The sequence below is a fragment of the Podarcis raffonei genome, chromosome 2 (genome assembly GCF_027172205.1).
Source record: "Podarcis raffonei isolate rPodRaf1 chromosome 2, rPodRaf1.pri, whole genome shotgun sequence".
NCBI classification, from domain to species: domain Eukaryota; kingdom Metazoa; phylum Chordata; class Lepidosauria; order Squamata; family Lacertidae; genus Podarcis; species Podarcis raffonei.
The window spans coordinates 65,412,712-65,426,853 of record NC_070603.1 but is presented as its reverse complement, the minus strand read 5'-3'; the positions used below and the strand labels follow the sequence as shown (position 1 = coordinate 65,426,853).

The 14,142-nt window shown below is 43.3% G+C and overlaps 1 protein-coding gene across 9 annotated transcripts in view; it reads right to left on the bottom strand.

Annotated features, from left to right (window-relative positions):
- The window catches only part of GRIA1 (glutamate ionotropic receptor AMPA type subunit 1), a 193,284-nt gene that overhangs the window by 71,468 nt on the left and 107,674 nt on the right, over positions 1-14,142 (bottom strand). For all 9 annotated transcript variants that reach the window (XR_008328948.1, XM_053377073.1, XM_053377072.1 and 6 more), the window contains exon 5: positions 10,958-11,011. Coding sequence is in view for 8 of the 9 variants with exons in the window: in XM_053377073.1 (XP_053233048.1) it covers positions 10,958-11,011 (54 nt within the window). In the remaining variant the exon portion in view is untranslated. The remainder of the gene's footprint in view (positions 1-10,957; positions 11,012-14,142) is intronic.

Here is a 14,142-nt window from a genome sequence, read left to right as displayed (position 1 = left end):
AACCAATTGCGGTGGAATGGAAAATGCCACTTGAAAGTGTGAATGAATGTCAGAATGGACTGAGATATATCCGTCCAATCTACCCACTGAGAAAGCAAGCAGCCCCATACTCCTACTTACACAGAAAGAATGGGAATGAAAAGCTGCCACAAACAGGCAATTCTTAAAGCATTTGTGCATGGGCTTTTGTACAAGACATTTCTACACCATCTGGGTGAGTTTTAGGTATTTTGGAATCTATGGAAACTATTAAAACTCACCCAAATGGGGTGGATCAAGCGGGAACAGTGCCAGTAGATATGGTCCTGCTTCCCCTTCTGTGTTTTTACTCTGTTCATAGAGTGAACAGGACTGTAGGAGTTCCACAGCTAGAACAACGTGAATTCTGGAGACGTATATTGTCTTAGGAAATCAGTAGCACAGCTGGATGATAAAGCCCAAGACTTAGGGCTATAAACACCAATGTTTCATGTCTGTTCAATAGCTTGGCTATTTACATGAATTCCACACCAGGCATACAGATACACACCCAACATATACGTTATCAGTCCCTTATTGTAATTTGTATAAAAGCTTACATGCTACTGAGACACATATGAGATGCATAGAAAACAAACGTTACTCTAAGGCAGTAAATTCCCCCCTCAGAGCTATTTACTTTCAAAGCTCAAGGCCATGTAGATAATTGTAAGCCAAGCCATGTGACACCTAAGTTTCTGAATGCTACATTTCCCCCCAAGAATAACATTTTTTTCTCTTTTCATTACTTAGGTAGTTGGTGTCCAGATAGAGGAGGCTTGGATACAACGCCAATACTTATGCTTATTATTTACATGACACATTTTAATTGGTTGTTTTGTCGTAAGAGTGAAAACATTTATCTTCTTTAGGATCTGTTAATGAACATGACACAGTCACTGTTGGAGAATTGATTTGGAGCTGGGCTTATTCATCACTCCTGGATAAAGATACCTTAGTATTGACTGTCGGTTCAGCCTTCTTTGTCAGCTGGAGGCTTTGAGGGCTATCAACACCGAAAAGCTCTCTGGCTTTATGCCTTAACAACAAGCCTGTTTTCCTCCCCTCACATTAGAAAGCTTTTATAAAGTAACATTATTTTACAAACACAATTGGTCACTTCCCCAGGAACTGCAATCCGGACTGAACACAAAGAATTCCTGAACATTTCAGACTCTGTTTGTGGGGAGGAATCTGTAAGATACCACACTGAGCTATTATGCCAGAGATATCCAATGCTTTCATTAGATTTGACTTCCTGAGTGGAATACGAAAATCTCTCCTTCATTTCTATCACAACCAATTAATGATGAGCCTGTTTAGAAGAAAGGAGGCCATCTGCCCAAGTCTTGTTCCAACATGCCTGCCTACAGGACACATGTTCCTTGTCTGCCTCAGAATTACTGCAATGTCAGATCTGGTTATACCACCAAAATGCTCCTTCCATCTCTGTACTGCAAAGGCACAGAGGAAAGGTAAGTTCCACCATGATCAATGGGGCTTACTCTCTACTAGTAAGTATATTTCAGCATAAAGTAAGAAGAGCTGCGATCTCATGTACACTTACCTGGAATTAAAACCCATTGAACTCACTGGACTTACTTCAGAGTAAACACACAAAGGTATGTGTCTTTATTTAGGTAACGCTATTGAATGGATACTTAGCGAGAATACACTTCCATTGCACAGCTATTCATTTTTCATCTAACAGTAGATTTACTAATGCCCGATTTGAAAAGGGACAGGTTCTCCATCAGGTGTCAGAGGGAGAAGAAGGCTATGTAGAGCCTGGATAGAACTGGCTGGGTCTACTTTGGAGCCTGTGAAGTATATGGTGGGTTGCAGTGGACCCAGGAATCTGGAAGGTAAAGGGAGGAGCTAGAAACAGAAATATTTTAGAGATACGTAGTCAGGCAGAATCTGATATGAGGAACATATCAGCAGCATAACAGTTATTGCTGCTACTCTACCACATTTCAGGAAATTCAAGTTCCTTGTGATTTTCCCTGACACCCCGCCCCCTTTTTCGTGAAAACCAGGGCTTCTATTCCAATGCTAGAACCTTTCTTTAGTTTTCCTCAAAGCCTGGAGATCTATTTCATGTAGCCACAAATGTGTCACTATTATTTATTCATGAGTGACAAGGGGGATGAATTTGGATGGTGCTCGATTTAGCTCTTTTAATCTCAGGACTTCTTGCTTTACATTGTGCACTGAGTTATGGTTATCGGAGTGCAAAATATATGCAACCTGTATCAGTTGAAAATGGCACAAGGCCATTTCAATCATCAGTTTTCTCAGCAAAATTGATGGAAGCAGGGACCCAATCCTTTCCTTGCCAACGTGTCTGTGCATTTCTTTTCTGGGGAAAGCAGCAATTTAAACTCTTGAGCATTATTCTCAGCTGATCCAAGGGAAATGAATTTTTATTCTTTTCAGCTTTGAAAACAGAGATTTCCTGGAAGTCTAAAAGTTCACATGATTGTTTCTTTCTGTTGCGCTCTCTGGTTACACACCAGCTATGAAAAGGGAAAAGCACTCAAACTGTACACAGCCAGAATATATGGTGCCAGCTTAATAAAGTCTTTTCAAACAGTACATCATGTTTAGCTGTGCCATAAAGGTTTTATTGGTACACGCCTGTCCTTACAAATGATGGACCCATAATTCATTAAAGCAGAACATTCCAATAGTGCCAATAAATCTTTATATAACACTTCATAGATGCTTATTGAACATACATCAAGTAATGGCACAAAGGGTATTGATGTGAAGAGTTTTAGATGTGCCTTGATTAATTATGCCCTTTACCCCAGAGGTCTTTTAAAGGGTAGTTCACTATTTGAGATCATCAGCCTGTGACGCAGGACAGGATTTCTGCATATAATTTACCGTAAAAAAATTAGTATCCACCAGTTTCAGTTGCCTGTTATAGGAAATTTTGTTGGCATGTGGGTATCTCACCATTCAACAGGTGAGATTGGCTGGGATGCCAAACTTGTAAATATCTATTTTATTTAAGGTATTTATACTGTAGTTTTCAATCATGTCTTCAAGTCAGTTTCGGGCAAGGGAAGATGGGATCCAGTAAAAAATCAAATCAAATCAAATCAAATCAAATAAGCTATTCAAAATAGAACAAATGAACCAAGAAATAGAAGATTTAGTACAGGTCTAGCTGCTGCAGAGTAAGCAAGTAAAAGATTACATAGACAAATTCTGTATTAATTAATAGCTATCAACGGATGAAGAGAATAAAACTGATTTGACCTGGCACCTAAAAGAGCAGACTAGATGTCAGGTGAATGTCTCTGTGGAGAGTCTTCAGTCAGGGTACCATCACCGAAAAGGCCTATTCAACTCCCATCAGCACAATGATTTCTGCTTACACAACATCATACCCTCCAACATTTCTCCAATGAAAATGGAGAGATCCTCATGCTGATGGAACAGGAGACTTAGTGCTATGTTGGGTGGACAGGTTCCTATGGGAAGGTGATCATAGAATCATAGAGTTGGTTGAACCACCAACCTTCTGGTTAACAGACACACTGACCCCTTGTGCCACTGGGACTCCTCTTTCAGTGCTCGCCATCTCAGGGCATGTAGGGCTCTGTAGATGAAGGCCAGAATGTTGAATTTTGCCCAGAAACAAATTAGGAGGCATTGTAGATTTTCAAAAGTAATGAAACATGTTCTTTCCTGAATATCACAGTTAGCATTCATATTTGCCTTAGAACTGAGACAAGGGCCTAGCACTTTTGCTTTCCCAATGGCTATTGGGAAATTATCTTTTTAAGGAGGCTTTCCTGAAAGAGTGACTCAGCCATTTTACAGTGGTACCTCTAATTATGAACTTAATTCGTTCCGGAGGTCCGTTCTTAACTTGAAACTGTTCTTAACTAGAGGTGTGCTTTCGCTAATGGGGCCTCTTGCTGCCGCTGCGCCACTGGCACACGATTTCCGTTCTCATCCTGGGGCAAAGTTCTCAACCTGAGGTAACTTTTCCAGGTTAGCGGAGTTTGTAACCTGAAGCGTTTGTAACCTGAGGCGTTTTGTAACTCGAAGTACCACTGTATATGGTATTACTGTAGTGAATTTTGTGATCTGATGCTTTTTAAAATCTGTTTTTAATTGCTATGTATACTTCATTTTACTATGTTGTTGATCATTCACGTTGTAGACTGCTTTGGAAATATATACCGGGAAGCAGGTTACAAATCCTTAAATTAATAAATACATTATCCTAATTATGCCTAGATGGTTGGATAGTGTTCTCAAAGCTACCAGCATGAGTTTGACCAAACTGCGGGAGGCAGTGGAAGACAGGAGTGCCTGGCGTGCTCTGGTCCATGGGGTCACAAAGAGTCGGACATGACTAAATGACTAAACAACAACAACAACAAATTATGCCTAAGATGTACTTTCTGTATATTTGTCCTAGCTTCATTTACTATCTTTTATTGAATAGGACTTATATACCACTTAATCATGACTGACCTTTGAGTGGATGACATAGAATACAAAAAAGATAACAACCAAGACCCAGCGGCGGAGCAAGCCGATCGGGTACCTGAGGTGGTGCGTGTGCCCTGCATCTAGGGGTGGGACCAGCTGCCCACGGGGGTGGGGCCAGCTGGGGCAGGACGGTCTGTGGGGTCTCGGAAGAGTCTGCCACTCAGCCACCCTACAGCTGAAGGGGAGGTGGCAGGTGGATCGTTTGGGTAGCGTGGAACCTGCAGGCGCCCAAGCCACCACAACACTCCCAGGAGAGACACGTGGCTTGGGGGTGCTGCAGGCCCTGTGGTGAGTGCCACCCGGCATTTTGTCACTCCCCTCAGTGATGACACCCGGGGCAGCCCGCCTCCACTGTACCCCCCTTCCTCCACCCCTGCAACCAAGACCTTTTCCAAAGGAAGGTTTGGGATCAGACAAAAAGGAGAACATTCTAGATGTAAGGCAACCCTAACACTTTCCCCTTGCAAACCATTTGAAAGTGTCGTATTTTTAGCCACACATTTTCTTTCGCTCAGCAGAAAACCAGTGTTCCTCCCACAAAAGACAGCACCCCCAGCTAAATCGCTGGCATCAGAAGCAAAGAGACCTGAATCTGGGGTGATGGGAAATGGCAAAAGAGATGGGTCTTAAAGGTTTCTAAGCTTCCCATTCTGCTAAAGCTGGCTGTGATCCTCCCTTTCTTCCTTGACTTTAAAAGCACACGGCTGAGCAATTTACAGGATTCACCAAAGCTCACCTCTTGCTTCCTTATGAAGACTCCTTGAATGAACGTTTTACAAAAAAAAGAAAGGAAGGATAACCCAAATAGTTTTGTTTGACTATTTCCTCCCCCCCCCCAAACGGCTGCTTTCTGTAAGCTGGTGTTCATAATGTATCTTTCCTATGCAACCGGAAGCAGCTTCTCACATTATATTTGTTTATATGTGAAAAAAGTAATTTCGGCACATCATGATGAGCTGCAAATGGGGCACAGTATTCAGGTGCAGGAAATCTGAACTACATTTCAGAAAACTGCAGAAAGTCAGATGTGCATGCCGTGGCAAACACATTATCTTGTCTCATAATATGTGAATGGTGCTGAAAGCCATTTTGCAATAACAACGAAGTGTGATTCCCGCCCCCCCTTGCACTTCTTGTGTAACATGAGAAATCATGGGCGTCTTGGGTAGAACTACATGATTCTCTCTTACAGTGGTGATACACAAGCCTCTGCTTCCTACGTTATGCAGGAAAAGACAGAAATGGAGGGAAAGTGGTTTGTGCATCCCCTTGTGCATTGCTCAGCTGAAGAGGCCCTTTGGATCAGAACTCGTGCACTTTTCTGGAATACAAAACTGTCTGTGAACATGAAAAAGTCATTTGCAGTTTCATGTAGTAAACAGGCGTTTTGTTAGAAAAGCTGTTCCTGTCAGGAAAACATCAGTTTCTGTGTGCTGTTGGCTGCAAAAAAATTACATCACTCCATTTTATACAATGTTTGCTTACAAGCAGGGCTGTGAAAACTCCTGTTTGCTCATCAAAATGAGCCATTTTAGCTGCTGAAAATTAGGTGCGCACAGTGCATGAGTGCAAGAAGGGGACAGCACTCCCCCCCCCGCTTCTTCTCTGCCCCATGGTTCTTTCCTCCTGCCTCCCTTCACTCTGTACGCACAATTTCTTTTTTCAGTGATGGCTAGGACAGGAAGAGTATGTGCTTCCACTCTGAAATACCTGTGCTGATCTTCAAACTACCTTTAACCCAGCTTACCAGAGGCTTCTTAAGGCCCATGCTTAAGATAATAGAACTTGAATTGATTTTTTTAAGAACCTCCTTTAGCTTGGTGTTAATCAGGGTGTTTAAAAAAATCACCAAAGGGTGAATTTTCTTACTCTGTGCATGTAGACATATTTTCCTAAGAAGCGCAGCATCTTGGCCACCTGCTTGGAGGAAGCCCCAAATGCTTGATTGCCCCCCATTGAAGAGCTGCACAATTCACAGTTTTCTTCTCCGTGTTGCATAAAATCAAAGCAAATGGTGCTCCTGAGGGGTGAAGGTCATTTTTAAGCATTTAATTTATGAGTGCAACAGCCGGAGCTGAAAATGCTGTAGTTTTGGCCTGACTAGGACCACATCTCACAATCTGAGCACCACGGGTAAACTTTTGATTACTGCCTCTGCAAGATGGCTGCTTGCAGTCATGTGGATACAGAAAAGGCAATGCAAGCCAGTCCACAAAGGAGAGCCAGTTCACTCGGACAGCTCACCACGTATGAACTTGGCAGTCCTATCACAAGAACCGTTCCTAACTAAAAGCAACTGAATGATCCAGTACAGATTTGAAAACAATGGCAACTATATTCTGAAGCTTATGCAACTATCCACTTAGCACACAGCCTATAGTATTTGGTAACAATTGTGCATTCACTTTTATCTTATATATTATAGCAAGGTCTCAGGACTAAAGGTAAAGGTAAAGGTACCCCTGCCCGTACGGGCCAGTCTTGCCAGACTCTGGGGTTGTGCGCCCATCTCACTCAAGAGGCCGGGGGCCAGCGCTGTCCGGAGACACTTCCGGGTCACGTGGCCAGCGTGACATCGCTGCTCTGGCGAGCCAGAGCCACACACGGAAACGCCGTTTACCTTCCCGCTAGAAAGCGGTCCCTATTTATCTACTTGCACCCGGGGGTGCTTTCGAACTGCTAGGTTGGCAGGCGCTGGGACCGAGCAGCAGGAGCGCACCCCGCCGCGGGGATTCGAACCGCCGACCTTTCGATCGGCAAGCCCTAGGCGCTGAGGCTTTTACCCACAGCGCCACCCGCGTCCCGCGGGTCTCAGGACTAGCTGGGGGGGAAATGGTAGTTACAGTTTGATTCGATGGTAGCATAATATTTAATGAGTGATGGCCATACACTTTGATTTTCAGTGCCATGCTGCAGGAAAGGATATAATGCACCAAATGATTTTACTAGAATTACCTTCCAAAGGCATACATACATGCACAGACTTCTTAAACAAGATGGAGTGTGGCTTGCATTTTCACTATGTCAAGAAGCCCAGGGGTGGAAATTACAATGCATTTCACTAGCCTGGGTGTGTTTTCGGTTTCTGCTCTTTCACAATTGCTGACTGTGAAGAACTGTAGCAATGGCAAATCATTGCACTTGGAACATAAGTCATATTATATATTTGATAGCAGCACATGCAGAGGGTAGGAAAAACTGAGCTGTAAACTCAAGCCCTATTCAGGTATTCTGCTCAGGTGCAACACCGATAACGTGAGCGGGGAAATACGAATGAGTGCAGGGTTCAAAATCAGACGGAGTGTGTCAACAGTTAGGAGGAAACTCCACATTTCAGAACTGTGTCTTCCTTGAGATGGAGGGTGGTGGTTGGGGTAGCAACTGAGGTGGAGGGAGCAGAGCTTAGCTCCCTTCATTTTCACTCTCTCTCTCTCTCTCTTTCTCTTTCTCTCTGCGTGTGTGGAGATTTTATAGCTGAGCAGAATACCCCAAAGGGAGTTCCAGGCAATCTCTTAAAACCAAAACAACCACCAAGTATTTTCAACAGAAAATATGCAGATGGACCTTTCAATTGCCATCTTTTATGCATGCATGCATGCATGAAAAATCCCTTCCCCAAAAAAACACTCTGTGAAAAATACCAATGAAATGCATCATGTTTTGCAGGAGGAAGAACTTACAAAATTCATTTCAAATTTCTTACTTTAGGTACATGAAATATACTCGTAGTTGAGTGTTGATTTCATGCTCTTTATTTCAGCTCATGGTAAACAGTGAGTGAGTGCTTTCCCCTAAAACCTCTGGCTATATATACAGTGGTACCTCGGGTTACAGATGCTTCAGGTTACAGATGCTTCAGGTTACAGGCTCTGCTAACCCAGAAATAGTACCTCGGGTTAAGAACTTTGTTTCAGGATGAGAACAGAAATCGTGCTCCCGCGGCGTGGCAGCAGCGGGAGGTGCCATTAGCTAAAGTAGTGCTTCAGGTTAAGAACAGTTTCAGGTTAAGAACGGACCTCCAGAACGAATTAAGTTCTTAACCCGAGGTACCACTGTACATTATTTACACAATGAGTCCCGTGTGATTGGCTGATTGAACTCCCCTCCTGGAGCCTGATTGGACTGTTCCTGCAGGCCAATCAGGTTGCTGATTCACTTCTTCCTGGAGCTGGATTGGGTGGCTCCTGCAGACCAATCAGGTTGCTGCCTTCTAGGATCCTACCTGCCTATTGTTCTAGGATCCAAGTTCAGTACATAACAGTTCAGATCACAAAAAAGAGGATATGCATCACCAAAAGAAAAAAATGGAACAAAAGAGGGTGCAGGCCTCAAAAAGGACATTTTTCAACCACCCAAAAGCACCCAAGGAACACAAAGCAGTGTCAAAGCAGCCTAAGTAGAGGAGGGAGTGGTGTGGTAAGGGGTGTGGTCTATGGAAAGTCCTAAGGGCCAAATATAGAGATCTGGGTGAACCACATTTGTCCTGTGGTTCCAAACCCCAGTTTATCACATTATTTACATGCTGCCCTGGTTCTGTCTGGCATAGTGGGAGTGTGGCGGGAGGGGGAGCCCAGGCTCTCTTTCTTTAACACTGGAGTACTTCAATAAAATGATGTTTACCACTGAGTCAGTTTTAACTAGAATATTGTAGTTGACTGAAGTCCCAATCTGTTCTTTTGCTGAGAGGGCTCCTGGGATTGCTAATGGGACATGGAACACTTCACTTTTGGTACACTGACTAAAATGCAGTGCAGTTTAGTAGAAAGTGAATGTCATTACTGCCTGCTTATAGCTGTGTGGTGGCCTAGATTAAATGAGTTTGGAAGTGCGGACATATTGAAGCCATGTGGCCATGACATACACAATAACAAACTCTTAAACCATTATTGGCATTCTCACCAGAGAACTAAGAGACTAAACATCTCTGGAGAATGAACAGTCTTTTCATAGGGACCTGCCAAATGCCTGTTATCCAGGTTCACACACAAACAAGGTATTTTGAATTTGCATGCTAGTTCCTGCATCTGAATATTAACCCCACTGGAATGTTAAAAGGACTTTTGAAAGCAAAAATCAAAACCTCATGTATTTCAGGATCTGAAAATAGTATAACCATAAATTAATCTAAATGCATATTTGCAAAAGTGTGCAATGCAGTCAAGACTGGTATCTTTTCTTCTCCTGCTCTGGCCGGACTATGAGGGCCCACTTGCACTATACATTTAAAACAGTATCATCCCACTTTAAGCAATCATAGCTTCCTTCAAAGGATCCTGGTAACTGTGGTTTGTGACAGGTGCTGAGAGTTGTTAGTATTGGGATACTGCCAGGGAGATGGAGCCATCAGGCAGGCCCCAGGCATCTCCAGACGATCACCGGTCTCCTGTGGAACAGGATCAGTCAATTTGCGACACGAGCCTCAGAGACATTCCAAGACTCATGCACACCCTTTCTGCAGAGTCTCCACAACGAAAGACGCTGACAGGAGAGCATATTTACAGCTTTATTCAACGTAGATTAGCACAAAGGAAAAACATGACTGCTTGCCTCCGTGTCCAGGAAAACAGCCAGAACAAAAGCTATATACAAAACTGAAGTTCCCAGCAAGAAGCTGGAAGTCAACAGGCATGTGATACACAACAATCATGCCTGACCATTTAAGGTGGAACGGAAATATCCTAAGAGTTAGGTGACCCCTATTTCCCTCACAGAGCTTCAATTCCCAAAGATCCTGGGAAGAGGGACTGATTATTAAACCACTCTGAGAGTTGTAGTTCTGTGAGTGGTTAACTGACCCAAATGATTTTAAATAAATTTCTCACTGCCTTTAATAAAATAACTGTTTACCTTTGGTAAAAGCTGATTTGTTTTGGTTTAACTTTGTCTTCAGTCTTGTTTTTCACCCTACACCTGAATTATCGCACTAACTTCTACCAAGTGTTGGCTGGTTCAGCAAGTTCCAGGCTGCATACACACCCTACATTGAAAACACATTTAAAGGTTCACAGGAACCATAGTCTGCCTCTCACAGAGCTACAATCCCAAGCACCATTAAACTACAGTTCCCAGAATAATTTGGAAAGATCATGTGATTTAAATGTAAGGAACGTACAGATAGGGTTTGTTATACCACACAACTCTTGTGGTGTATGCAACATCTCGTGCTAACACAGCACTCCAAAACAAAAGCACTTATTTTCAAGAGTCATGTTGGAACACCGCACATGCAGATGAACACATCTATATGTACCATTGTGTATAATTGGATGAAGGATAACTGTCCACTATGTTGCACTGTTGTGTGTTTAAAGCCACCCTAAATTCCACTCTAAGTTTCCCTAAGTGCTGAATTTATAACTAATTTTAAAAAATGCTCAGAAAAGACATGTAGGCAATAGAAAGCAAACAACATCCAGCTTACCAGAGTTGCAAGAATATAGTGGTAGCCTATCCCATTTTTTCCAAGCTTGATGATCTGTGGTGGTGAAACACAAAACATTTTATTTAGCAGTATAATTTACTGGTAAAACAAGGAGACTTTCACAATGTCTCTCCTGCTTCTGCAATTATTTTAGTTCAGTTGTACTATAAATGAGAATATTTGCATCAGGACTACTGAGAAGCTACTTAAAAAAACACAAACCCATTCCCATATTCAAACTAGAAGAAACTGTCTGTAATGACACATGGGGTTACAGTTGCTACGTGATCGGAATAAGCAAGGAAGAAGTTGCAAAATGAGTACAGTTACTATATCCCCAAAGTAGGGTGCAAACGCATAATACATTATCCTCATGCATCGCAAATGTTTTAGAAAATTATGCTGCTCTCTATCTCACAAGCAAAGGGCGATGATGATCACCGCTACTGACAGGAGCAGTTTGCTGTCATATCTTCCAGGGCTGGCTTGTGTATTAGACAATGGTAGAGCACACAAAAGGCTGAGGGAGTTTGCCTTTTGCTTTCTCAGCTTTTGCCGTAATGTCTCAAATGGGACTTGCAGACTTCATCTGGACTGGCCTCCATGAACTCCTGGGGTTATAGGGGGCCCACAGACCATCTCACAGATGGGGGAAGAGGTGGAATGCTTACTTCTTGTATGCCAGCAGAAGTAGGTGAAAAAAGAAGCACAAGCTATGTCTTTGTGAGAGCAGAAGGACAATATAAAAACTGCCTTGAGGTTTCAACAGCAACCAGCTAAGTGTATCAACCTGGCAAACAGGGTGTGACCTCCCCAGAATATTTTTCAGATATTCAGAGGTAGGATGTCTCTGCACATGGAGGTTTCATTTCCCCGCCATGGTTAACATGTCTGACTTCTGTAGCAGTTTGTCATGGTTTAAATAGGAGGTGGGAAACTTTCAGCCCTCATTTCTGTGAGGGGCAAGAGGAAACAGGGTGCCAGAGAGATAGAAAGAAGGTAGCAGAAATAGATTAAAAGAGTGACCCTGCCCATTTTGGGCTCTGACCTCACCTACTGGCTCTGGCCCAGCATGTATGCTCCCATCCCCACAACAGATTACTCCTGAGAAAGTGCCACTCTCAGCCGCCACACTCTTCAATATTTTTGGGGGTGCCTTCTATGACAGTTCTGGGATGATACTTTATTTTTTCTGAGCCTCCATCAGTGACTTCCCCAGCAGAACTAAAGGACTGGCTGAATGGCCTAAGGGCAGGGGTCTTCACCCATAGGCACTAAAAGGCAGAAAGGTACTAAATTGAGTATCCCTGGGTGCAATTAATGCTCAAGTCATTTCCTTTCTGGTCAGCACCTACAGTCTGCAAGAAGAGCCTATTGCAGGTCTGTAAATGGGATGGAAGGGGACATGGGTGGCACTGTGGGTTAAACCACAGAGCCTAGGACTTGCTGATCAGAAGGTCGCAGTTCGAATCCCCGTGACGGGGTGAGCTCCCGCTGCTCGGTCCCACCTCCTGCCAACCTAGCAGTTCGAAAGCATGTCAAAGTGCAAGTAGATAAATAGGTACCGCTCCGGCGGGAAGGTAAATGGCGTTTCCGTGTGCCGCTTTGCCAGAAGCGGCTTAGTCATGCTGGCCACATGACCCGGAAGCTGTACGCCAGCTCCCTCGGCCAATAAAGCGAGATGAACGCCGCAACCCGAGTCGGCCACGACTGGACCTAATGGTGAGGGGTCCCTTTACCTTAAATGGGATGGAAACCGTCACCATTATGCCTTGTTCCAGGGTTACGGGGTTTATAAACATTCTCAGGTTCCGGCTCACCTTAAAGGTTATATTCCGGTTAAATGGGCACAGCAGCATTTAACCGTGGACAATCTGCGCCATGTCTGGAGAGCAAAGGTGGCCCCAAGGGCACACAGATCTAGCCTGTGCAACATTATAAGTTTATATATGGCATTCCTCTCTAACAAATGTGTAGTTTTGTCTGTGAATTTCTCTCCCCAGCACCATGACCTTTGCAGGGCTGAATGCAGACAGTTTTACTGTTCTTTGTCACTATAAATGCTGAATGGCTCATAATGCTGTCGGGTTCCTTTGCCAGTAATAGATATCTTTCCATTGCCTTTGCAGAACTGAAGAGACTCTTTCTAAAGGGCAAAGTTAGTTGCACTCTTCCTCATCTGCTTTTATTGACATTGTTTTTTCCATCCACTTTCGCCCCGTCCCCTACCAGCACAGTAATATGCTTGGGCTTAGCTCTTATCGAATTTGCATGAACCAAAACACTGGCAATGCTACCTATTGGGAAATGGAGAGGAGAGCGGCAGGACTGCAACCCTGAGCTATTTCTGTCCATTTCTTCCCACCCACTCCTGCATCTTTATGAGCTTTTTTAGCTACAGACAAGAATAGGTACAATACAAATTAAATTCTGGGACCTTTCGATTTCTTTTTAATAGAGCACGTGACCACAGAATGAAAAAGTGTGGGTTTTCAATTAAACATCAATGCCCAGGTGGGATCTGTAGGAATACTCAACAATGTCATAAAGATCCCTGGCATTACAATTATCACCAAATGGATTAGTGGTTATTGGACACTTGTTCATATGTTAACTGGCTCACCTGCCTTAGCCTTTTGCAGAAATGCTCTTGAGTATACATTAAAAGCTGTCTGAGTCCTATGCTAATAACCCAGCACCTCAATTAGTGTTATCAGAGCAGACATTTGTTAGCACTTCTGGATACAAATAAGTAAGGCTCCACCACCTTTCACACCAGGCAGATCTCCTGGGTGGGATAATTAAATAATGACTGCAGCAAATGAGTCTGGAACGTCTGCAGATCAGCATGATCTTTCACAAAAGGCTCATTTCAGTTGCATGGATTTCTCCTGAACCCAGGAAGTGGCTTAAGCTTCATGATATTTTAGGGTACAATTGCCAGGCAGGAAAAGAATAGGACTGCCTTACAAGCCATCAGTGCAGATTGGAAATAACTAGAACAAAATGAATATGGGAAGCGAGGCAGTTGTTTTAAAATTATGTCGTCTGTTTCTCACTGTTTGCAGATGTATGTACCAAAACAAACCCAGAAAACTGCTATCTCATAAGATATATTTTATATAAAAAGAATGTGAATAGAACTCCTGCATACAGGCCCACTTGCTTCAGTGTGTATACAATTA